The sequence below is a fragment of the Cupressus sempervirens genome, chromosome 11, assembly GCF_028749045.1.
Source record: "Cupressus sempervirens isolate cs-2001-9-10 chromosome 11, ASM2874904v1, whole genome shotgun sequence".
NCBI classification, from domain to species: domain Eukaryota; kingdom Viridiplantae; phylum Streptophyta; class Pinopsida; order Cupressales; family Cupressaceae; genus Cupressus; species Cupressus sempervirens.
In genome coordinates this window covers 253,878,636-253,905,166 of record NC_143128.1, presented here as the reverse complement: position 1 = coordinate 253,905,166, position 26,531 = coordinate 253,878,636, and the positions used below count along the sequence as shown (strand labels likewise).

Here is a 26,531-nt window from a genome sequence, read left to right as displayed (position 1 = left end):
TGAGGACTAGGAGCCATAGCTAAGTCTTGTTTTAACTTTTTGTTTAACTTAAAATATGATCGAAATTTGGAAGATTTGATGATGACTATTGATGTGTTGGATTTCATGGATTTGATATACATTTTGATAGGTTTCATGGATTTATAATTTTATATATCTATGATTCTATGTTTTACTTTTCTATTTCCTTCAGCTACTATTTAAATTTTAGTATTTAGCAATTTACCTTTGTACTTATGTAATTGATGTATGTTTAGCTTTTAAGTATGTGCATTGTAATCAAATTACCTTCTATTTCATGATGTTATTCTATATTTAAGCTTTATTCAATATGGGTGCATGGAATGTTCTTTAAATCCTACAAAATCTCAAAATTTTGAGGTTTTTTTCACTTTGCCGAGCCACTGCCGAGTCACTGGCGAGTTCGAGTCAAGTCACGAGTCATGTTACTTGTAATGTCCCCATTTCCAAGATTGATTTTAATAATAATAATAAAAATTAAAGAAAGAAATAAATAAAATATAATTATAAATAAATAGTAATAAAATAGATAATTAGTAATGAAAATATTATATATATATACTTTTGTCATTATATATTTTACTATCAAATACAAATATTATATTACACACAATCATTAGATATATTATATAAAATATGATATTAACACATGTGAAATATTGAGATATACAATAATTATATTAATAGTTATGAGTGAAAAATAATATAATAAACTCATCAACATTATATAAACTAAGAACAACGATTAAGAAGAAAATGTGAATTAATAAACCAAATTGTATAGATCGACACATCTTTTCCAAAAATACGTTACCAATTGGCCTTTAAATATATAATGTGATAATCGATGGTAGGGGGAGGACAGGAAAGAAAAATGGAGAAGGATGTTTATAGAATTCTACTAGCTAAGAGACTAGCAAACAATATGGGAGGATCAAGGATTTTTAATAGATAGCTAGGTAAACACTAGCAATACATAGGCAGAAGTATGGTACATATTCCAGGAGAATCACATTACTATTAGCAAAGGATCAAATATCGCAGATGGAAATTGCCAAATATTGAAGTGGGGAACATCATTTTGTAGACGCCGAGTATGATAGTTGGGAATGAAAGATATTTGGATATGAAAGTTTAGATAGAAATCATGTGAGTGCATCAACGCAGGGACACGGGGATTGATTGCCCTAGTCATCGAATATCTTGAAGATCACAATATAAATACCTATGTCTATCACTAATGCAGAGTCCATATTCATACTCATCAGTTATGTGGGAATCAATTCATAGGAACCGTCATCGAGCAATGAGAGGGGGATGTATGCATAGTTTGAGAAAGAAGGATTGCAGAAGAGACCAACCATTGGAATGGATGAATTTGCTCAAAGGAGAATGCATGAAGGACAATTTCGATTGAATATTCGATGGGTAGAACACAAGATCTATAATGGAGGTAGAACATTAGGCAGACCTCACCAGAGCTCATCAAGGAAGAGTCCCCTATGAAGATCGAATCGATATCAAAGCCTTGGGTTTGGGATTCAACAAAAGGAAGGGTAATTGGATAAACTGTGACCATTGAACGAGAAGAACACATAAAGGAAGAAACATATATATATATATATATATATATATATATATATATATATATATATATATATATATATATATATATATATATATATGTATGTATATATGTATGTATGTATGTATGTATGTATGTATGGAGAGGCATATGCAGAAGAAGACCGAGTGGTCACTTTAGATCGAGCAACGGATATCTTGCAGCGATAAAGCTAGGTGATTCGATAGTCAATGACACCCACCATAGGGTATTATAACATATAAATCCGAAGATAGTGGGTGATAAGAGACTGGCATATTCCAATATTGATGCCGTAACATATACCTCCTTAATTGTGCGTGACTTTGGAGAATATCAAGTATTTTGTATCCTAGTTTGAGATTGCTAAAATAGGAGTAGTAGCTATATAAGGTTAACACACAAACATTAGTGTGGAAGACTAGAATCAATGCTAAGGGAATTGCTTCATCAGACATATATATTTGACAAGCGATCAAGTAGAAGAAACATAGTCTGCACATGTTAAAAGGAAGAAAATAGAATCAACATTATTGGTAGTCACCATCATATGAATTAAGACCAAGTGGAACTAGATTGAATTCTAAAGTAATTCCAGGGATAACAATCAATAAGATAGTGCCACGACAAGAACATTAGGCAGATTTGTAGTAGATTATTCGTATACCTTTGAGATATTAGACATCACAGAGATATATCAATGTTGATATAATTCAAGACCCAATATTTTGATCAGTTAACAAATATCAAAGTCGCACAAGTAGACTAAAAAAAATCACATTCTTATTACCTATAGTGTTATACAAAAGGAATTAACATTAGAATTGTGAGTGTCGCAATTCATTTAGACAAGTGTTCTTACAAAGAAGTTTTCTACATTGGAAAAAAATAAGAATTAAGTTTCAAATCTAAAGATCGTAGAAGGGACATTACATTACCCTTGCCGAGTCCGAGCCGGGTCTGAGTCACGTTACTTTGATTGTGACTGTCCTAGTTGTTTTTCAGACTGGCAGAATTCTGATTCGTGTATGCTTCAGTGTTTGTACTCTTTGGTACGGAAGGATTGGGGTACAAATGTCATATGGTTGAAAAGAATATTGAGTCTAGTTTATTTTGTTTCAAGTTTAATTTATTTTCATTGAGAAATGAGTGAGTTATGCCCAGTTCTGTAAGGACAGCCTGTTCATTATGATTTTCCCAAATCTGCAGTATGAACAATGTGTTGTTACAGCAATGTATGGTTAGCTAAGGACCTGCCATTTGGTGTGTGGGTAGTTTATCACGTTTTGAACAACTTTCCTTCTTTCCAGAAAAAACCTATTACTAAGAATTGTCATGTCTATGTGATTTCCTATCATTGTTTCTGTAGGAAGGTGGTAGAAGTTCATTATATGATTATTTGTGTGCTTGGTGACCATGTATGGTCTTGTCATGTCACATTTATCATTCCAAAGGTGTCTTAGGGTGCTCTCTTCTAGATTTTGAAGGTCCAAATCAAGTATTGGTTTGTAGCCATTTGTTGGGAAGTATGCTTATTTGGCATTAGATTGTTTCCAAGTTTTGTGTGTAACCTTTTCTTTTGCATAAAAGATAGGAGATTACCAAACAGTAGATTAGGTAATGTAAGATCTTCCCCCTTCCAGTTTTGCTACTGGTAACTTTGTAATGTACCCATTTTTAGCAGGTTCTTGTAGTTGGCTTGGTCATTTCACCATCACGACCGTCATGAGCGGACAATGGGATTTGAGGGTTTCAGTTATGGGGTTATAGGCTTTCCAACAACCTTGGGTGTGTTTTGGCTCCATTTGAGGAACTTACTATTTATAGTAAGTGAAACTGTTGGTTCTAATGAGCTTAGTTGAGTTAGAGGAGTTGAGTGATGCTCTTAGTTTTTATTTCAAGCTTTTGGTTTTGGCTACAAGAATCTTGGAGGCAACGTCTATTCATAGTAAGTCACCTTGTTAGGTTCATTTATCGTCTTTCTTCATGAGGATCACTCTGGTATTGTAAGATTTCGATTCTATTGCTTCTTTAGTTGTTTCCGCAAGACGGGTCAATTGTTGTTATTATTCATCTAAATATGTTGAGGTTGTTATTTTTTATGGTGTTGTATGTTGGTCAACTCAGTAACATAGCTCATTGGAACTGGGTTGAAAAGTTTTAAATAGTGGGCACAAAAAACAATGGCCTTGTGTGTCAAAATATTATGTTATGGTGGAAAGTTCATTTTTGGGAGCCAAAAGCAATTAATAAATAATATTACAATGACACTTTATTATATTTTTATGTTGTGATGAGGAAGTTTCTTAGGTGGAGTTCATTTGGGAAATTTGTGCCATTTGGAGATTATAAATATGAGCCCATTTGATGAGAAAAGCATGCGATTGAATATTTTATTTGCTTTGTTGTCTTGGTGACATAGTCTGAGGTTCTGATTTTGGTGCCCATGCTGAAGTATAAGGGTTATAATTCTGAGATTTATTATTGTCTTTCTGTAGTTGTGTTCATTGTGGTTGGAAGAAGTTAATGGTGACTGTTTACTTCTCTACTGTTTATCACTGTTCCTGAGAAGTCATTTAATGCTGAAAAATTTGGTGGTATTTGGAAGAATCATATAAGTTGTTGGAGTCAATTCAGTACTTGCGGTTTATCCTGGAGATTGTTTGTGCACACTGTGAGGCTGCTGTAAGTTTGGAAAGAGCAGCGTTTCAGATTTCAAGGGTACGTGAGTTGTATTACAGACATGCGATTTTGATTGATGCCTGCATTTTTGTTTAAGAGCATTTGCTAGAAGTGTTGGGGCCCACGTTGACATAACTGGGCGTTGGGAATTATAGCAGCAGGTTGAGTGGGGTTTGGACGGCTTGTATTGAGCTGGAAATCATTGGCACTTGCCATTGTTTTGCCTACCGGCTGATTTGGATGTTGAAGAGGGCAGGGATTTGCTAGAAGGAGGTGGCTATTTTCTTCAAGGCCGTTGTTTAGACATTGAGCGTTTGGCTCGGATGCATAAATAGTTTCCCACATTATTTCTTTTCTGTCTTTACTTAGTGTACATGAGCTCATCTATTATTAGTAATTTGCAGATTTATGATAGCTGGTGTGAATGTAAACATTTGTGAATCGCCCAATCATCTACTTGTCAAACATTTGCAATAGTACAACATACTTGGAAATTAAACAAGTGCAGAATATGAGTTGATTGAATTGCATGTCATTTCAGAAATTTGTAATTGTGAAATAATCTTTTGAATGAATGGGAAAAGAGGGGAATTTGCAAAATTTCATTGGCTAAACTAATATGAATAATGATAGTTGACATAGTTTGATTAGTTCACTCTCAAATATTAGTATAGTATTCAAAATTCTTGTGGAATCTTATTTTCGGCATTGAGAGCCAGTTGGGGTTATTACAGTGATATCAGAACAATTTCTTGCTATCCTGTGGGGTAGGGATAAATTATTATTTCAGATTTATTGTGTTTTTGGGAGTGTCTAGCACACTAGGTTTTTCCAGCTATGGAGAGATATAGGAGGCCTAATAGTTCCAGGAGTTGGCGGAGTAGTGAGGAAGATAGCAAGAAAATAAATGCCTTGAGAGAGTATAGAAAGACTTAGTCTTCATCAGTAGAGGTTGGTGGAGAGACTATCAGATCTTGAGACGATTGACGGGGCAACGAGGTTTATGGTTTCTGCCTTTAGAAGGTTGGCGGGAAGGAGGCTTGAGTTTTCCCCGATAGGTGTTCATGATGCAGATGTACCTTTATTTAGTACAACACCTGCTAGTCCTATCTGTAGTGTTGATGATAGACTTATTTCACAGGGGCATGTGGTTTTTTCAGTGGTTGCGGTGAATAGCGACACTGAGCTTCAACAGGTTGAGGCTCCCAGAGTTGTTGCAGTTAGTGCAACGAGAGTTGTTGTAGCTGTTACCAATGACATTTTAGTCTCTCTCGAGGAAGAGATTATTATTGGAGATTTGTATGTGAGTTGTCGTAGTGTTGCTCTAGTAGAGGAAGCAATTGCTTCATCAGTTGGGACCAATCCATGTATGGAGTCACCCAACTATGATGTTGGTGATTTGGGTGTTACAGCGGAGTTAGTAGACGTGGGTTCATGCTCTAGCATTATTGATTCACAGCTTGATGTCGAGTCATGTGTGCGGAGTCAGGTGTCACTAGTCGAGGCTTTATTAGGAGATGTGAATGCGAATAATATGGACACATCTAATGATCCATTTGAAGATGCTATGAGCTGCACTAGGTATGATACCCCTTGCTAGTTATCGGGTGATGACTTCGAGGAGGTTTTGGACGGGTCCTAGGATCAGGATTTATAGGGACTTTCTATTGAGGAGGAAGTAGACTCATGTAAGGAGTGCGATACAACGAGGGCTTCTCCTTTAGAGGAGGTGTCGTTTGAGGTACTGAGTAGTTGTATGCCGATTGTAGATATGTGCGAGCATTGTAACACATGTGGTGAGCGATCTTGTGGTGAGCAATTCTGATTCAGTTTCCTATCATAGTGCATTTAGTGAGACAGAGAGCTTGCATAAGAGACAGGGGTTACAGAGGCATCATGTGACCAGTCAGCTGAAGGTGAGTGATAGTGACATTTCTTCAGCTCTTGAGCATTGTGATGCTATTTGTTAGATGCTAGCTACATTCGGTTGGGGTGCTCCTATATCGGATGAGCACGATGATAATGGTGTTTCCCTAGCGGAGGTTCATGTACTTCGAGAGGTTGTTAGGATCTTGAAGCATAGTTACTCTCAGTTAGTTGCCGACAGGGATTACCTTATGGAGTGAGGTAGCACCTATTATGAGGCATTGTTACAGAAAGACAAGGAGGTGACTGAGGTCACCCACGAGCTTGTGGTGATTGTAGACTCTCTTCAGTGTACTTAGTTGGCTCTTCAGGAGTTACACTCACAATTGAATGAGGTGACCGTGGAGTTGCAACATGTTAGGTCCATGCTTGCCCTGTATCAATTTCAATTGCAAATTGTGGTGGTTATTGGTGAGATTTCTTCTATGGGTGAGGATGAGGGAAGTGATGATTTGGCAGTCAAATCTGTCTAGGATATGGATGCAGTAGGTATGGAGGAGGTGAGAGCACTAGTGGAGATGAGCTTTCATGGTGATTTTCTTCTTTTTGGGAAAGGTTAGGAACCATAATTGATAACCCTTGGAATTTGTGAGCGAATTCATCCACTGTTCCAGTTTGTTTGACTTGAGTTAGTTCTTGAAAACACCATTCGAGATCCTTATCATCAAATTTATTCAAGATTTTTTGAGAGAATTCTTCACAGGATTTTATGTTTTGATGCCAGAATGAAATGCGTCCATGGGTCCACTAATCATGTGATGCTCCTTCTAAATGGAGTATTGCAAATTGGAGTGCATTCTCTTTTGTCATTACTTAAAGTAAAAAATATGTTTAATTTTTCTAACCACGTGTGGGCTATAACCTTCCTCGGACAATCAAAATTTGGAATTTTTACTTTGTTGACTTTATGTTAGAGTTCTTTGTTTACATGCCTTCTAGGTATCTCTCTTTAGTTATCTTTGCAAAATCGCCTGAATGATGCTACTTATCTAATGTGAGGTTCTAGAGTTGCATAAGCTCTTGCAATGTCTTCAGTTCTAGTCATTGGTTGATCTATTTCTTCTTCTTCTCTTGGTATCTCTCCTCTAGGTAAGAATGGGGTTGGGGTATCTTAGCTATAGAAGATGCATTCTTTGGAGCCAGTATCTCTTACTTGGTTAGGCCGACCTTTCAAATTACTGATTGAGTTTCCCATATCTTGCAATGCTTGGAGAAGCACTTGATTTGATTTTTCCATTTGGCTAATCAATGTTCACTTCATTTGTTCCATATAGGATCTAATTTCATTTGCCAAGTCGTTCATTGTGGTTTTCCTTGTTCTTCTCTCGTAAGTTTGCATAAGCCTTTATGCATAGGATGACAAGATTATGCACTGATACCACTGTTCAAATTCTCAATCAAACTACGAATGATGAATAAATATATGAAAATTTATGTTTGCTTCAAGGTATACGAGCTCTTATATATGAGAGATAAGTACGTCATATACCAAACAAGGTATATTTAATATTGTTAACCTTTCCTAATAATATGATAATATATTTGTTCATTCTTTATTATTTTTCCTCACTACATCCTCCCTCTTAATATTCAAGTAAATGTTTTCCACGTTTCACTCTCTATATATATAACTTTTCCTTCTCTTTATATCCCTATATAGAGATGTTCATATAACACAATGATCAAGGGTGGCGTCACTTGTTAAGTTTAGGGGTGACCGACTACCCTTTTGCTGCTTCGATTCTATTCGCTATTGCCCTTCTCTGTATGAAACCGCTTATTCAAATTCCCTTTGACTACTTTGTCCTTGATGTCAATGTGCTCGGGTATAATAATGCTTGGATATTTCTCCTTCCATGTTGGCGATGTGTAGAGGGCTCGTTTATCTTGATTTTTCCTTTCTATGTTCTTTGTGCTTTTTCTTCCTTTATTTGCCAGTTTCCTCCCATATTCCCCCTGAGAATGAAAGCACATCACACACACACACATTTCATAGACCATTTGGAAAGGGTCGCGACTCTTCGTTATAAGTTTTTGGTCCCACTAGTTATGATTAATTACCCGCTTTGATGACTAGATCAACGATTAGTGGTTTCCATTTATATTGATAGATGTAATGTTTGTTTTATATTTTCTATGTCCATGCCAACTATCGTGGAAATATATGGTAGTAGGTTTATTCATATGTCCCCTATCTAATGTAGGTTCATAATCCCTCAATTCTAGTTTATAATAATTATTTGTTTGTTAAGTATAAACTTTTTGTACCCTTTGATAAATAACTAGTTAGTTCCTATTTGTTAACTTTATCTCAGATAATTGAGCTTTTCGTTTGGAGTTGATGTTCATGATAAGTGGAGTTTGAGTATAGTCGTAGAAACCTAGATGTCAAATGTCCAACGTTAATATTGTGCCTAGTTGATCGGTGATGTTATGCTGTTGACTTGGCCATTCGTAGTATACTTTTAGGGATTATCAGTCAACTAAATGGTTCCTCTGAGTGTTGTAACTTATCTTAAGTCTATGCTGTCTACTTGACTGAGATGACGATATTGGCCTTATTAAGATTTTCTTATTTGATAGATTGCAGTCCAAATTTGTGATAGAATGTATGCCACCCGTCTTCAAGTTATTGTCTATGTGGGGGAATAGTTTAGGGATTGATCAACATAGTCAATTATGCCATTGGTTAACTATTATACTGTATCATTTATTTGCTTGTATTTTAATTTCATTATTATTTATATCATAATTACGTTGTGTTATTATTTATTTTTATTATATTAGTATTTAACAATAATTGATATTATTTAATACTATTATTTCAATATTCAATATTATATCATATTATTTATTATTATTAAATACAATTAATCTAATTATATTATTATTAATTTATTATCAAATCTTATACTAGAAAGGGGACATCACACAATGAAGTACCTAGGGTGATCAAAATGAACTTAACAATTGCAACTTATAGGTTGGTTCACCAAAAAAATTCTTAGGAGAGTTGGTCATTCACATTCAAATATGATAATTGTCAAGAGAGAAATTAAGGCATGATTTAAGCTGCGAATCTAAAAAGTACATGTAATTTTATTGATTTCTTGATGTTGCAGTCACTGGAATCATTCATGTGTCAAAAATTGAATATTAAAATTAGTGTTGAATATGACTATTCAAGTGCTTTAGAATAGGTTCAATTTTTCAAATTGACTTTAGAGGATTGTACTTTTCTATTGTGGTTTTGCATTACTGCTGAGAGTATTTCCTGCCATCTTGAGTTCTCAATCCGATGCCTAAATTTTTATTGCAACCTTTTAGCGGTTTAGATTGAGAAGGCGTGACTTTTAAATGTCATGTTTTCTCCCTTAATTTGGGACTGTGAATAGTAATATTCAAAACTAAAAGTCTACACTATATAATTCTGAGTCTGTCACTGTCAGCAGAGTTATAAACCATGTTTTCCAATAATGTGTTGAAGGTGAAGATTTTCCAGTAAGAAAATTACATGAAACACATCGATATTATGTATTTGTTATTAATATAAGTGCCTGTGGAAACCTTTCCAATAGATATAAAGAATTTTCATTTCCTACTTTGGAGTGTGTAAACATATCACTCTTCATGAAGCTTTTACACAGGTTTAAATTGGATTCTTATTAAACAAAAATACTTTTCTTTCCGATTCCAAATTTTTTTTGGAGATTTTTATTATATCCTTAAGGAACTTCAAATAGCTCTCGGGCTTCTTCAGTAAACTCTGTATCATATTCACTTAATAGTGAACAATTACTATTTCAGAATTATAATTATCTATTCAAAATATAACTTACCTTACATGCATTTGCATGCACTTCTCCAAGCAAGAAGTGCAAAAGTTTGGTATAATTGCTTACATGAAATGATAGGTTGAAAAGGAATTGGCTTAGGAAGTACAATTGCTGAGACCATTTCCCTCAATAGTCCCTTCAGGCGCAGCTTGCTTGTATTTAATTGAATTTTCTGTGTTAGTTTCATATTTTTTGAATTGTATTTACAAGTATTTTTCTAAACATGGCTATTCAATTAGTTTGATAAGACCATATCCTTATTATCCTTGGCTGTTTGAGGCATAAGGATAGTTGACTAACATCAATGCTTAATCGCTCTCTTAATAACAAAGATGACATTTCAGTTGGTTTCCTGTGTCCATGTTCATTAGAACAGAATCAACATCACCATGATTGTTTATGTTTTCTTTTTTTCTTTTTTCTATTACAAGTGCTACTGCATTTGTTGAAGCTTTGTAGGTCACTTGTTCCATAGAGAGTGACTCATTGTAAATTTTGTGCTTTAGGACTAATTTTGGAATTGGAAAAAGGTTTACCATGATAGCTAGATTTTATTAATTTTACTTCAATGGTAGATGCAAGCCAACAGAGAGTGGGAAAAATGGGACATATAGGCTGACCTGTAGTACATGTTCTCTGCCCAGGCAAGGGTAAAATATTAATCAGTTGCTTTTTTTGTGGTGGGATCCATCATTCATCAGAAATAAATTTTCTTGTTATGTGGAGAGAGGGACAGAGAGCAATTAAAGAAATAACACCGAGGGAGGGTCTCAAAGAGGAAGCATTTATATCTTCTTTTCTGTTCTTTTTTGTTTTGTTAAAATGCATATAATAAACAATTTATATGTAAATCTTAAATATGTTGCCTTCACTTTTGTGTCTCATAGTTGGTTGCTGTTTTCATTTCTTTGAATATCAGCTACTCAGAAATCATTTCTTACTAGAGTTATATCTTTCATCTTGTTCCAGATTGGGTGGCCAACATCATTGCCAACAGATGAGAAAGAATCATTTTTAAAAAATGTTTTGCGCGAAAAGGTATAATGAAAGATTCCCAACTGATTATTGATTCAAATTTCCATGTTTTGGTACTATATTATACAGTGACTGAACTGAATCACTTTATTTTAATTTAAATGAAAACATTAATTAGGTCACAACTTAATTATTCCAAATTTATTCATAAATCCATCACCTGGGTTTCAAGCTAAAACTGCTGATGCCCACACCATCTTGGTGAGTTTTGAATATAGCAGGTGAACTGACAACCCCCTCCTAAAAATCGATTCTCAAACTGCAACTAAAATCTTAAGAATAATCCTTTGGGTCTATTGATGAATCCCTGATCAACTCCCAGCCAATCCTTAAAATTTTGTAATTTGACATCCCCTTTTAGAAATGGAATTTAATAATATATAATTAGATAACAATGAATATAAAATAATTTTATGAGTAAAAAATTATATTAAAATAATTATATATATATATATATATATATATATATATATATATATATATATATATATATATATTTGTTTATATATATATATATAAATTGAAAACAAGAACTGTGACTTAGACAATGAACAGGGGCCACTTGAGTATAGGAAGCTTCGAGTCTGCTAGGATTGTTAAAGTAACAAAACATTAAAGAAAATACAATCGCATGCTAGTAAGATGTATCAATTATCGCAAAGATTGTATACTTGGCATGACCATGGATAAGACCTAGACAGTAATTATAAATGACTCACGGTGATTGAGTGAGTCCACAAAAACAATTATTTATTTTGGGAGATTAGTAATACCACTGGGTGTGATTCATCTAGAGTCATAAAAGGAAATTAGTAGTAATCGAGAGTAAGAGATGTGTTCACAATGATTTGGTGATTAACATTAACAGTAGTATCTAAAATGATCAATGTAGACTCCGGTGGAAACAACCCTAAATAAAGATGGGATTATATTGTGCAGAGACTTTTTCAAGGCACCAGTTATGGATGCAATCAAGGGAAGAAATACGATCTATGAGATTAAAATTGTGTCCATAAAGAGGTACCCCCAAGAAGATAAAGACATAAGAGGCCATTCCAAACACATTCTGGAGGGGGTAGGCAAAAATAAAAGTAGGTATGTATCAGAGCATATCTAAGAAGATCACTGACTGGTCAATGACAGGGACAAATCTGCCAATGGCACTCCACTCTAAATTGGATTGGAGAAGTCTATATATATATATATGTCCTTACTGAATACAAACTTATATACATATATGTAGAAGTTACTGCTAAGATAACTAATACAGAAAAAATTATAGTTATCAGTGACAGCCACTAGGTAAGTAGAAGCTATTGTGGTAAGTATAACATTCTGAGTTATGGGCATGATTGCAAATTCATAATAATAGAATGTCAACAATTAATTGGTATATATATATATATATATATATATATATATATATATATGTATGTATGTATGTATGTATGTATGTATGTACACACACATATATAACTCAAGACCTATCTCTATTTTACTTTGAGAAGGGAGGACAGAGCTGTGTCCAAGGAGTGGCTTTTCTAAATCCAAGCAATGGCATCTGTCCCAAGGCAGGGTAGGGGTCAGCATCCTGGAAGCCTTGAGGGAAAGTCCCAAGATGGAATAGTAATAGGGTCAATAGAGATAATAAGGTCAATAGGGATAATAGGGTCAATAGAGATAATCCTTCCTTCCGTGAGTTGGAATAGTAATAAGGTCAATAGAGATGTCAATAAACATACATAACTTTGTTGGGTAAATGAATGAATAATTCTTTCACTTTGATTGAATTGTTGCATATTTATCCATTTGGCTTGGACATAAATATCAGAGTTGGGTTAAACAGGTAATGACTAAGTCTAATCCTATAAATAGGAGATTGTCTCAAACTGTCTCCAACAACTTATAAAGCTTCTATGTAGCTCCACAAACCCTTGTACTCTGTATTGCATTGCCTAATGAAAGGACATTACAGTCCTCCCTTAGTGGAGATTGCTTGTACTCGAGCAATCTGCACCTGCACATTGAACACCAATTCATGGATTCCATACCAATTTAAGATACATTGCTCAACCAATACGCCATGCTACTCTGATATAAACATTGATTTACTGAAAATAAAGCAACTCATCATGGATCAATTAGAGGAATGTTACATGTTAATGCCGAGATTCCAAACCAATCTCACAAAGAACTCAACATGATGGTGCTGCACCCTTTCGAGTAAAACTATAAACTCATATGGCAAATGCATCTTATTGAGCTCCATAACAAAAATTTCGGCACTTGATAGAATCCTGGGAAAGAAAGAGAATAACATGCTCAATCATAACATATAAATCTTGATCTCTCTCCTCACGATGACCCCAACGTGAGGGAGATCAAACCCTAACAAGAAGCTGGTATAGAAGATGTCAACAAGCTCAACTTTGAAGCTACCAATCTTAGGAATGTTTTTGCAGTCACAAACTGACAATACGTCATTGAGTCTCCAAGTGTGAAAGGGCCAAGTAGTTGATAGGATAGCCCCTATAATCCAGTCATCTCTACCAAAATACTCCAAGCATAGAGCACTCAATCGTTGGTTTGTGGTGGCAATCCAATTCATCTGAGTATGAGGGCTAAAACCTTGTCCACAACTCCAACACTTAACACCACACAATTGAAAATTGCCTCTGGATCTCAAATCAAATTACAAGACCCACCTCGCCGCCACATGAGATGGAGTAATCTAATACCAAAGAATTATCGTTAACTATCCAACTGTACATGTAGCCCAACAAAGAGATTGTGAAAAGCAACTCACAAGCCCAAAAATCAGCATATTAAGTCACCATATATTGGTGTTATTTAAACCAACAACCTGAAGGTTGGCAATGAAGTCATCACACTAAAACAAAAGTAGATAAGATAAATTAATTAATGTTCAACAAGTGACCACAACTGGGTTAAAGGGATTGAGGAGCCGAACAAAATACAACCAACGACAGGACCACCAAATGGTGACCAAAAGAAAAAGAACAAAAGGAAGAAGTAAAAATAAAATGAGACCTTGAGAAACACGGGGAGGGTGGAAGAGGCAAGAGGACAACCCCATCACAAAAAACATAAGTAGGAAGGAAAGAGGACAAAGAAAATCCCCAAAAGAGAAGGATCATCCATAAAAGTTGTAGAGGTCGGTGTCAATGATACTGGCTTTGGAGGTGACTCACACGACTAGAGAGAGTGGATCTCTACTAATAGGACCTGTAGGGTGGGTATCACATACCTGAATTGAAAAGGTAAGACCAAGTGCCTTTTGGTGCCATGCACCATCCCAGGAAAGAAAGAGTTGATGAATTGATCGGTCATAGGACATAAGGGGCGCTGAAGAGAGTGGTCCATGTAGATAGTAGTTATACCATAATATTTTTGCTAGTCGTTGGGTAGTATAATAAACAAATTGTTCCATTGTTCCAAAACGATGTTAGTTATTGATGATTGGTAGACTTAACCAATTGTTGAATCTATTTGTGTCTAGTTCGGAACAAGGGAAGTTGTTAATGTTGGAGACTGTTATGCTATCAAAGATATATCATTCTTCCATTTATTGTGTTATTTGTTTCTATGTTATCTTAGGTTATTGATATTATTCCAATTATAGTTTATACTATGTAGTATTGTTGGACGGTTATTTCTAAGTTATATTGTACAATGCATCTCGAGTTAGGCATCTAGCATTTAAGCATTGTTGCCTATGTTCGAATTTGGAGTTCTAAGGAAGTAAGCATAGGCGAGATAGTGACATAATGGGTTGTACCTTCAACCATCAGGAAGTGACGTTGTACCCTAACTAGTTGACATAAGATTTGGTACAGGCAATAGACGTGGAAAAGTGCATGCGATGGGAGGTAGAGCAAAGAGCTATCCTTGGCACAGTAGGTGCCGAACTCACAATAAGTGCTCTTGTTTACGATATTGCGCGTGGACTTCTGAGGTTGTCGGCTCACAGATTGTTGGAGTTCCAAGGATAACGCAAGGCAATGGAGAGAGAGCACCGTTAATGGTTAGGTATCTCAATGTGTTTGGACCTATCATGAAATATAGGATTCACATAAAGCTTTATGCAACTTTGGTTATCAAAGTGAATAATTTCAGAATCTAGGGTTTGTCCAAACAATCCAACCGATAGTTTTCTTAGCCACATTGCTTTTTTAGTTCCCATAGAGGTTGCAACATATCCGACTTCAGTGGAGCTTTGTGCACCTGAGAATTGCTTTCTGCTGAACTGGGATATCATGGTAGATCCTAAGCTCAAATAGCATTTAGAAGTACTTTTCGATCTGCAACACTTCCCACCTGATCTAAGTCTAAATATCCGTGTAGATTTAGATCAACATTGTCATATTTTAATCTAAGTCCAATAGTCCCACATTGATATCTCAAAATGTGTTTTTTTGCAGCCAGATGCAATTTTCTAGGCGCACACACAAACTGATTGAGTGTATATGTTGCATGTCAAATGATTGGATTGGTGTTAAGGATCCAATTATTTTGACGATACAAAGGAGGATCTACTAATTTGAATCTGTAATTGCTTCTTTTAGTTTGTGTAGGTTTGTTTCCATGGGTGTAGACATAGGCTTATTGTCCATCATTCTAAACCTCTTTAAAATATCGATGGTGTATTTTCCTTGATTCAAGATAATGCAATTTTCTCATTGCCAAACTTCTAAACCAAGGAAGTAATGCATGATTCCCAAATCCTTCATGTTAAATTCAAAAGCAAGGTCTTGTTTACTTTTAGTAATGAGATGATCTTCTCCTCTGATTAGCAAGTCGCTAACATAAACAACGAGAATCGACATTTATTACCTTAAAGTAGCATGTAGGGTCTGCCTCATTCTTATGAAACCCTAATTTGGAGAGGTAATTACCTATTCTTTCATACTAGGCTTGAGGGGCTTGTTTAAGGCCATATAGAGCCTTCTTCAACTTGCAAACATGAGAAGCACTATTATAAATCACAAATCCCTCTAGTTGTTCTAAGTATACTTGCTCTTTAATGATGTCATTAAGAAAATATGTCTTTACATCCAAATGGAAAATCTTCCATACTTTTGATGCAACAAGAGTAGTCACAACCTTGAAGGAGGTGTAATGGGCAACTTGTATTGTCCCCGACTCCCCACTATTAGGATTAGTTTGGGGCCATAATGACTACAAAGAAATTGGTCACTTAATAAGAAATATTCCATATTTTTAATAAGTTGTGTAATTTGGAATGATTAACATTTGTAATGAATGTTCTCCACCAAGTTATTGATTGTACTATGACATTCACAATGAATGCCCTACACCAAGTTATACTTGGATCATAATATGATATTCATAATGAATGTCCTCGACCAAATTTATACTTGGATCATTCTATAGCATTCACAATGAATGCCCTCCACCAAGTTCTACTTTGATTATATAATGACATTCACATCGAATGTCCTCCACCAAGTTGTACTTGAATCAAGATATAATATCCATTCAATCATTTATTCTTTTATACATGCGTAAGTAATTTCTTTGATGATATTAATTGTTGATTCATTATATTTTAATTATATGTATATAATTCTTATATATTCAATGGCATATTACATTATTATAAAAGTATATATCTATAGATTCTAAAATCCACTATAAATTCATTACAAGATAATTCTTCATTTGAAAACTAATTAAAATAATATAATAAATTTATTATATATTAAAATAATTATATCTAATGTTTAAAATGGAAATAAATAATTTGACTCAATTATAAAAATATACCTCTTTTTATGTTACCTTACATGCCAACTCACGTGCTTCCCCAAGATTTCAAAATAATATTTTAAATTCAGGGAATGCTCTCTATTAATTTCTATGTATTTATTTTTCTACCCTTTTCAAATGAACTTTTTAATCTTTTCTCCCTATATTCACTCCTCTTTTGAAGGATTATGTTTTCAGTGGTTTTTTCTTGTCCCATTGGGATTTATTAAATATGATCCCAAAGAGTCGCTTTAGGTGGTTACGTCCCTTCTTCCTTAATTTACTTAATATGTGCCACTTTCTGTATTTTAGGATAATCTTTTAAAATATTAGGTTAGTTATTTATATTTAATTGATTTGCTATTTATGTTTTAAAATTAAATGTTAAGGTATAATATAATGTTTTTTCATTCATTTTTTCTTATGAGTCATCTATTATGTTTTAATTTTAAATATTAAATATGTTTAGTATATTGAATATATAAATTATTTGTGCATTGACAAATATATGTTAAATTATTTATATATGGAGCAATTCTTTTTAATATTTTTAACAAAAATTAAGTATTACCAATATGCATATATTAAACAAATTATGATTGTATATTTTTTTCAGTTTTATCAAGGCTCAAATAAGGGGATATGACAAGTCTTCTCTCCCCAAGATTGCTTGTCCTCAAGCAATTCTACTTAAGTTTGGTCGATCTAATATTTTCTACACATAACTGACCTATAAAATTTGGGGACACTTACTTTATTTATCTCCTTTCTCATTCTAATGCTCTTTGATCCCTTTTGTTATTTTGCAAATGCTCTCTAACCGCTTTTGTTATTTTGCATTAAGTTTTTTTGTTTTATGTGCGAGTTTCTCTTTTATCTTTAATGTACAGGCTAGTAGGATCATGCTCTGATACCACTGTATTGTCCCAACTATTAGGGTTAGTTTGGAACAATAATGACTACAAAGAAATTGGTAACTTCATAATAAATATGACTAGCAAAAGATGTTGCCTGCATTAAGATCTAAAACTTGTCGCCTACTTCTGGGAAATGTTCGGAACAAGAGACAAGGATACAATGCCGCATACTCCGAAGATTGAAGAGCAAGAGAAGATATATAGACTCCATATCTGAGACAAAATTTGAATAGTTTCTTAAATCAAAAGCCATACAGAAGTTGTCCCCCTTTTATAGAAATCTACATATCGCAAAGATGCATAGATGGACAAAATGAGCTTCATACATACCCCTTCTACTCAATCCAAAAACAAGATTGGACGTCATCTTGATTCGTCTCCATTTCTGTCAAACTCCTCCTGAAGTGAGGCACCTTATAAGTAATCGAAATATTTGTGTGAATAATGAAATGGACAACATGACACATTTTCAAGCATCCCGTGGTGATCCAATCCCTATTGTAGACATATTTGTAATAGCAACCGTGATTTGACATAGAAGTGACAGAAAATAATGCAATAGATCTAGCAGCTAAAGCTACAAATGCTTGAAAATAGAAGAAGACAAAAAGGGGGATTTGTATAAGATCCATATATAAATCAAGGGCACAACAAATCTATAACTTCTTTTTGATCGATAAAACAAATCAAGGAATCATGAAAAATTTGATCACGTAATGAAGTAAAGCATATGTACTTCCAAAATCATACTTTGGAGTCAACCAAAATTAGAGAGAGAAGAACATTAAATCTTCCAATGTTTCTCAAATTTGATCCCTTAAAATAATTCCACCCTCCATTCATCAAAGCCCCCTCCTGTCAAAACTATCAAAACCTTGTTTTGATACCATGATGGTATTTTACCCAAAATTAATGGTACACAACAATAAAGAAGAACAAAATAGATACAAAAGATGTAATACATATCTCTTGGGAAAACCCTTTAGCTTAAAGGGAAAAAGTACATTCAACTTGATACAATTGTTATCTACACACAAAGTAATCATACATATATACGAAATTGAGAGATTCTTTACATCACAACCGAAGGTCTCATCAATTTTGAAAAACAACTTTTTTCATATTTCCATACTCATGACTCTTCACATGGCACATGTCTCTTCATATAATAATATTTCAAATATTTTCATAAATATCTTCTCAATTTGTAAACAAGTATTAACTCAATTTCAATATATAGCGAAGTTAGAGATAAAGATCTCTATTGTAGCTACAATCTTCAACACTCCTCAACATTAGAGGGCTCAGTCTTGATGAGTTCATTCATGAGAGAAACATGTTTGAGTATCTATTTGGTTTCTTGCTTTCATTGAAATTACCCTCAGGAGCTGCATGGTTCTTTGCTTCTTTAATCATATTTCTTTCCCAAAGTGGCCTTTTACGAGTAATGGCAGAATCTCTAGTTCAAGAGTAGAGTTCAAGGGTTCATTATTATTTAGAATAGCTATCTCCCTCTAAATCTTAGGATCAAGATCTTCTTCTATACTTTGAGGCGATTCATTATCTATTTCATTTGTGGAGTATATGCCATGAATTAGGGCTTGAGAGGAACAACTAGAATGTTTATATAGGAAGGTATATGACTTCTTTATATTTGAGTTTTAGACCATGCTAGAACCTTTCCATCCACAAGGTAATGTGGTACCCCTTGTCTTCAAGTCCTGATATGGAAACTAGATTACATTGGATGCTTTGTACAAATAGTATGCTTGTTAGTTTTAGAGAGATCCCGGAGTTTAGCTGGAGTGTGCAAGTTATAACTCCTTTCACTGGGTAGTTTGAATGATTTCCAATGGTGACTTCTTCGTCTGATTTCTCATCTAGGCTATCTAGTTGTTCTCTAAAACCTGTAATGTGCCAAGAGGCTCCACTGTTAATGACCCAATTATTTTTACTGTCAAATACTTTGCTTGATGGGGCTAAGAAAATACAAGTCTTTTTGTGCAAAAATCTCAACCGGTTCTTACTCCAACAACATTGTTACATCCCAATTTTTTGACCTAGCTCGAAATGTAGCCGTTGAGGTTCGCATGAAGTCATGATGCCTAGTGGATGGAATGATGTTCCTTGTCAATTTCGAGTAGGGAGGGCCTTTCTCGTTAGAGATCGTGTGGGGATATAATGTGGTCCGAGGATGGGTGATTATGCCCCTGACAATGTTTCACCTCTCTCAAGACATAGGATATGTGTCAGACAGAGATAAGCAATGCATTCAATTGTTTATTGGAAACAGGTATTATCATTTTTGTATATGAGAAGGTAAGATTAAATTGAAGTATTTCATTGTTATTATCATTTTACTTTCATATAAATGAATATTGAATATAAGTATTTGTTTATAAGTATTGAAGTTATAACTGTATTCTATGCTTATGTTAGATGTTAATTTAGACCTAGAAAATCTAGATGTTACATATGATTTTAGAGAGTTGGGTTCAACGCTGAAACCTTGGGCCCAACACATTTTCTGAGAAACTGAAAACATAAATGTTGAAAAAGATTTATTTATGCATATTTGGATATTGCAATCAAAAACTGGAAAATCATTCAGAATAGCCAGGAAGGCTGAAATGATATAAAGTGAACAAATGTATAAACAATTAAAAAGATATTGGCAAGCTGAGTGGTGGAGATCGGGTTTGACGACCCAAATTTTGAAATCCTTTGCCAGGGTGGAATTAGGTAGATTTGCCGGAACAATTGATCTTGTTGATTGTCCAGACACTTCAGTTATTTTGTCGAATAATTGTTGAGGACTTCAACCCACCTGATTACTTAGTGGTAGGACCAGAATGTTACATATGCCTTGTCGCTGGTGGGAGGACCATTCTTTGTCGAGAATGAGAAGAGTAAAACGGGTCCTGATGCCTAGACTTGCGCTATCCAAACACAGTTTATAATCTTGATAAAATGTTATCTAAATCCATCATGAGTGGGTTTGTCGACCCAAATTAATGAAAGAAATAAATTGTTACCAATTTGAACTTGAACTGAATAAAAACAAAACTGTGAACCATCATCCTTTCTGATGTTGATTGAATGACAAAATCATTATGTGCTCCAGTAAGGAGTTGGAACTATCAATGCTTGTTTACAGATGTAAATTTTTGATGAAATGGGCATGGAAGCCTGAATCCATGAAATGGGAAAGATGAATTTCCAAATATTTACAGATGAATGATGAGAATACTCATGAGAATCTTATGAATCGTTTCAGATGCTTATGATCTTGATTTGATGATCTTGCATAGTATATCTTGTTTTTACCTTTTGACACATTGTTATACATGTATAATACACATGTGATGTTGACTTTACTTATTGAGTTGTTGTATATTGTTTTGGAGATACCCTATCATGAAATGATTATTCTAATAAAATATTGGGCTTGAAGGCCAAGATTGCAATGGATAAACATGGATTCACTAACCTATTACAGGTAATTTGTAAGTTTGCAAGGATGATCTATCCATTAATGAGGGCCATATGCTAGATGGTGCATATGAGTGATTTAAATAATGATCAAGTTATGATCTAGAACTTGCTGGTTGAAGAATTTCAATTTTGAATGCTTATCTTACTTTTAGTCATTGAACCCTGAAAATTTTCTTAAAATGAAGATATCAAAATGAAATTGAACTAATGATATGGTGAGTGTTTGCATGAGTATGACAGGAGCAAGAAATGGAATCAACTCAAAAGATGCTAATAAAATCACAAGTAAGGTAAAGAGAACTTAGGTGAGTACGTGATAAATTTTGTATTACATGCAAGTATCTTCCTGGAAACTTTAAAGTAAACATGGATCTTGAGTTTCAATTATGATTTTCATTCTGACCCAATTGAGAAAAGAAATGATATCACAATGTTATATATATATCTTGTATGTGGAATATTCTTTTAGTATTTAAATTGCAGAGGTCATCGAGGACGATGAACCACAAGGGGAATGGTACGTTACATTCTAATTTTAAAAATACTCCTTTATAATGTTCATTGCAATTTCCAGTTCATTGAGGACAATGAACCACAAGGGGAATGGTATGTTACAACCTAATTTTTTGACCTAGCTCGAAATATAGCCGTTGAGGTTCGCATGAAGTCAGTTGGCAGTTTAATTTGATATAATCTGGCGAAATGGTAAGATAGATGGTTGTTATGAGTTCAAGTGAAGATGACATGTTAGTTGATCGTTAATCGCGAATTCATGGAATTAAGATGAAAGGTTAATTGTTATGATTATTTATGATAATATATAATTTAATTACGAAGAATTTCCTTGTAGGAAGCATGTCAAAGGGGTGAAAGCATTGTCAGAAAAGAATTAGGCAGGGCATCACCATCACTGGACAGATGGGTAAAGGACCTAGCCAGAATACATTTGTGGGACTTGCATGAGTTATTTAATAATTTAATTAAAATAATTGGGATTAAATATTAAACGTATCTTAAAAGATTTTGATTTATCTTTCATTATATTGTTTTTAATAATTATTTATAAACGTACATTTAAATATAAAAAGATTTAGCACCATTATCAGTTAATAATTCAATAAAGTGATGAGAATAAGTACTTATAAGATGTTAATATTATTCAAATTATAATAATATTTAAATTATTATTATTTTCGAATTGCAACCTTCCAACCCTATCCTTTTTAAATTAATATTATTTTCTTTTATGTGATAGCACTTACCATAATTCATTGATTTTAAACATTTGCAATTGAGTTTAATCTTTTCAACTTCTCCTTGAGGTATTCGAACGGCTTTTTGTAACTATAGGAAGACGTAGAGGCATGTTTGTCTTTATTTAATAGTTTTTCCTTATTTGACTGCCGACATTCAATTCTTTCTCCTACGACATCCAATCTTTCTCCTTCGGCATTGTTTCTTTCTTCTAACGACATTTGTCCTTGCTCTTGGCATTCTTTTTCTGCTCTCAGCTTGCAAGCCTTCTAAACGTCCAAACCCCCTTGCTAGCAATTTAATAACTGGCAAAGACAATCCAAATAAGGGACGTTCTGTGTTTTCGACTGAGTTTTCTTCTAGCTGCGGGTCTCAGCAAAGATTGGCAGATTCATCCAATGCGCAAGGTTTTACACAGCTAGTGAGGCTGAATCACGTAAGAGTTCTGATTACATTTCCTAAAACCCGTTTTTACTCTTTTTCCTGATTTGTATTGAATATAAAATTTTTTTTTTAGCAGACGTTGATGCTCTTTTGTTTCCATTGTAATTGCATAAGATGCTATGCTACTGATTCAAACAAGCAGCTTGTCATATCTCTTTAATCTGCCGTTTTCTATTTGAAATACATAACATAGTTAATATAGTCGGATGCCTTCTTTGTACTGATCTAACCTTTGTTGTGTACCGTACGATTGTTATCATCATAATACCCGAACTTGTTTTATTCTGCAAATCTTCTTGAATGACTTTCTTGTTGAGATATGATGCAATACAATTTGGAATATTGTTTATATCCGAGGTAGAGCCAAGCGATTTTTATATTCAGTCTGTCTTTTCATTATAGATATGACTGAAACCGTCTATATCATTTTTTCAAAACATTATCATCTGCTTGAGATCAGTTGAATGCCATAACAATGATTAAACTTAAGTCTGTTATTGTTATAACATGCAACATTTAAATTTCATCATAATAACCTATCTTCTCTGAAAGACATTTGTCATGCAGTTAGATATAAGTTTGATAACTGAGAAGAGATAATTAACCAGAGCACCAAGGAATTCACCAGGCTAATAGCCAGAATAGGGCGAGGAAGGTGCAAAGTATACTAGTTAAGCTAATTTGATGGCACCAAGGAGTCATCGGCTTGTTGGCTTGATTATGGTGATGAGGTGTAGATAAACCTGTAATAGAAAATACAAGAATGATATTAGAATCAAATAAATAATGAAATAAATAACGCCTTAGCTTATGCATGTTTCACTCAGGAAGAAATTTTATGATCGTAAAAGAATATAATCACAGGATGTGAAATGATGATTGTATATAATCTTCTTGAATTAATGTTAGAGCCCTTTGCTCTGAGAAAGGAATCATCAATAATATGAACCAGTATCAGTTATGACATTTCAATATTTATCATTTAATATGAATAGTTCATGCATATTGTTGTTATGGTGATCTCCTGCTACCAAGTCGTATGGTGTGTTATATATCATAATGCCCAGTGGATGGAATGATGTTCCCTATCAATTCCGGGTAGGGAGGGCCTTTCTCATTAGAGATCGTGTGGGGATATAATGTGGTCTGAGGATGGGTGGTTAAGCCCTTGACAATGTTTCACCTCTCTCAAGACGTCGGATATGTGTCAGACAGAGATAAGCAAATCATTCAATTGTTTATTGGAAACAAGTATTATCATTTTTGTATATCAGAAGGTAAGATTAAATTGAAGTATTTCATTGTTATTATCATTTTAATTTCATATAAATGAATATTGAATATAAGTATTTATCTAATCTTGAGAAAATTGTCACAGATATGCAATCGGAGGGAAAAGAAAACCAAAGATTTAATTGATTGTGTGACAGCTGGAACCTTAATTGATACAGTGTTATTGGAAGCCCTAATTGAATCCGTGGTATCGAAAGCCCTAAATTGAATCCGTCGTCACAGAAACCCTAGATTAAATCCGTGGTCGCAGAAGCCCTAAATTGAATTTGTCGTCGCGGAAGCCCTAAGTGGTAAAGCGGTATCAGAAGCCCTAATAAACCGATTGTAATTGATGCCTTAATTGGTAAGATGGTATGTGATGCCCTAATTTAAATTATAGCGGTATTTAGTTGTAATTATCAAATGATTTTTGAGATAACAGTCGAATTGAGAAATTGCTACAGTGTATTCGTGGACTAACCCGGGTGGTTGCAGAAGCATACTTAGATGATTTTCAGTCTCAGTTTCCCGAGGTATGTGATTTCAAATTTTGAAGTAATTTCATTAAATGGTATTTCAAGTATTTAGTTAAGAAATTTGTTTAACTAACTTTAACGGTAAATCTTCTTCACAGGAACATGAATGATGCAACTGCCTTCTTATGAAATTGAAGTTATAATTGTATTCTATGCTTATGTTAGATGTTAATTTAGACCTAGAAAATCTGGATGTTACAAACATCAAATTACTTAACCTTTTAAACAGTTTGCATGAAACCTTTATTTTGCTGTCTTTTGTTTTCAGATTGTGTTTGCTTGCTTGAAATGTTTTTTAATGAAGTTTAAATGCTCAATAAAAACATGAAAAATGAACTACTAAGATTGCCAACATGAAATGATGAATTGCAACTATTGAATTTGCAATTCTTACAATAATAACTCACGGAATAAATAACTAGCAACAAGACCCGTGAAAGTTTGATTTGGAGATTGGTTGCAACATGTTATGTTCTCGTTGTAAAATAATTAATTAATCAAACCTTTGTTAATGGGCCATTTGATTTAGTATATCTCGGACCCATTTTATTTAGTTGTTTTCATAGGTATGTGTGGTTGTCGGCTATCTTTGTAAACCCTCAGAAAGTTTCCTTGATGGGTATTTAAGCACGACATGTAGGTAGTAGTTGGTATGCGATTTAGAGTATTTCTTTGTACTGCAAATTCTTGTTGGAGTTTTGGATTTTTTGCCATTTTGGAAATGAAAGATTTTCCCTATTTGGCTATTCTGGTTTCGGTGGGATTCAACCCTCACCCAATTCAGTTGCTTGTAATACTTTGCTCAGATCTGGCAAATCAAAGCACTATCATATTGTGAATTGGAGAATTAACTGTGTCTAAATTGATCAACTGTTTGTGTTTGGGCAATTGAATCTCTGGCAACAATTTTGTGTTTTTGCATTGAATCTATCTTTGGCCATATTGGCACACTGTTCGTACATTCGTGTCTACCATTATCTGCATCGCCATCATACACCTACTACAAATAGGCCATTGCTTCCTCAGTTCATACCAGGTGAATGGCTAGCACAGGTGGAACCATCAGAGGTGGGGTTCCAGTAGTCAGTTTTGGCAGCCACAGCTGAGTGGAGAGCTCTACCCCTTGAGGTTAGGGATGTCTTCCCTCTTCCCTAGTATTGTGCACAGCGTAGAGATACAACTAGGTTCAGGGGAGATCGTGGTTATAGACCACTGCAGCAGCAGTAAAACTATGACCTCAATAGAGCTATTGGGAAGATCACATTCGCTACATATAATGGCTCAGGAGATACGAGTGCATGAGCTTGGGTTCACAAGTTGGATATATATCTTTCATTATGGCCCATATCTGAGCGTGAGGCTATTTAGTTTACTGTGTTGCATCTAGAGGGAATTGCCTATGATTGGTGGCACCATGGATTGGTTACCTAGGATCACGCCTTAGTACATTCCCATCCTGAGTTCATTGAGCGACTCATTACACGCTTTGACCGTAAGGATATAGATCTTTACTATAGAGAGTTGGCTCATCTGAGCAAATTGGTCATGCAGAAGCTTATATTAATGAGTTCCAGTCCATTGCAATTATGGTACCTGATATGACATAGAAGCGTAGTGTGATGCTATTCATTGATGGATTGTAGGACGGGCTTAAGGGATTGGTTCGTGCTTTCCAGCCGGCCACTCTTAATGATGTTATTGATGTGACATTGAGATTGGA

The 26,531-nt window shown here is 34.4% G+C and overlaps 1 protein-coding gene across 4 annotated transcripts in view; it reads left to right on the top strand.

Moving 5' to 3' along the window:
• The window catches only part of LOC149529110 (CBBY-like protein), a 266,235-nt gene that overhangs the window by 54,494 nt on the left and 185,210 nt on the right, over positions 1 to 26,531 (top strand). For all 4 annotated transcript variants that reach the window (XM_089808815.1, XM_089808814.1, XM_089808813.1 and 1 more), the window contains one exon: positions 11,038 to 11,106. In XM_089808815.1, the coding sequence (XP_089664941.1) occupies positions 11,038 to 11,106 (69 nt within the window). The remainder of the gene's footprint in view (positions 1 to 11,037; positions 11,107 to 26,531) is intronic.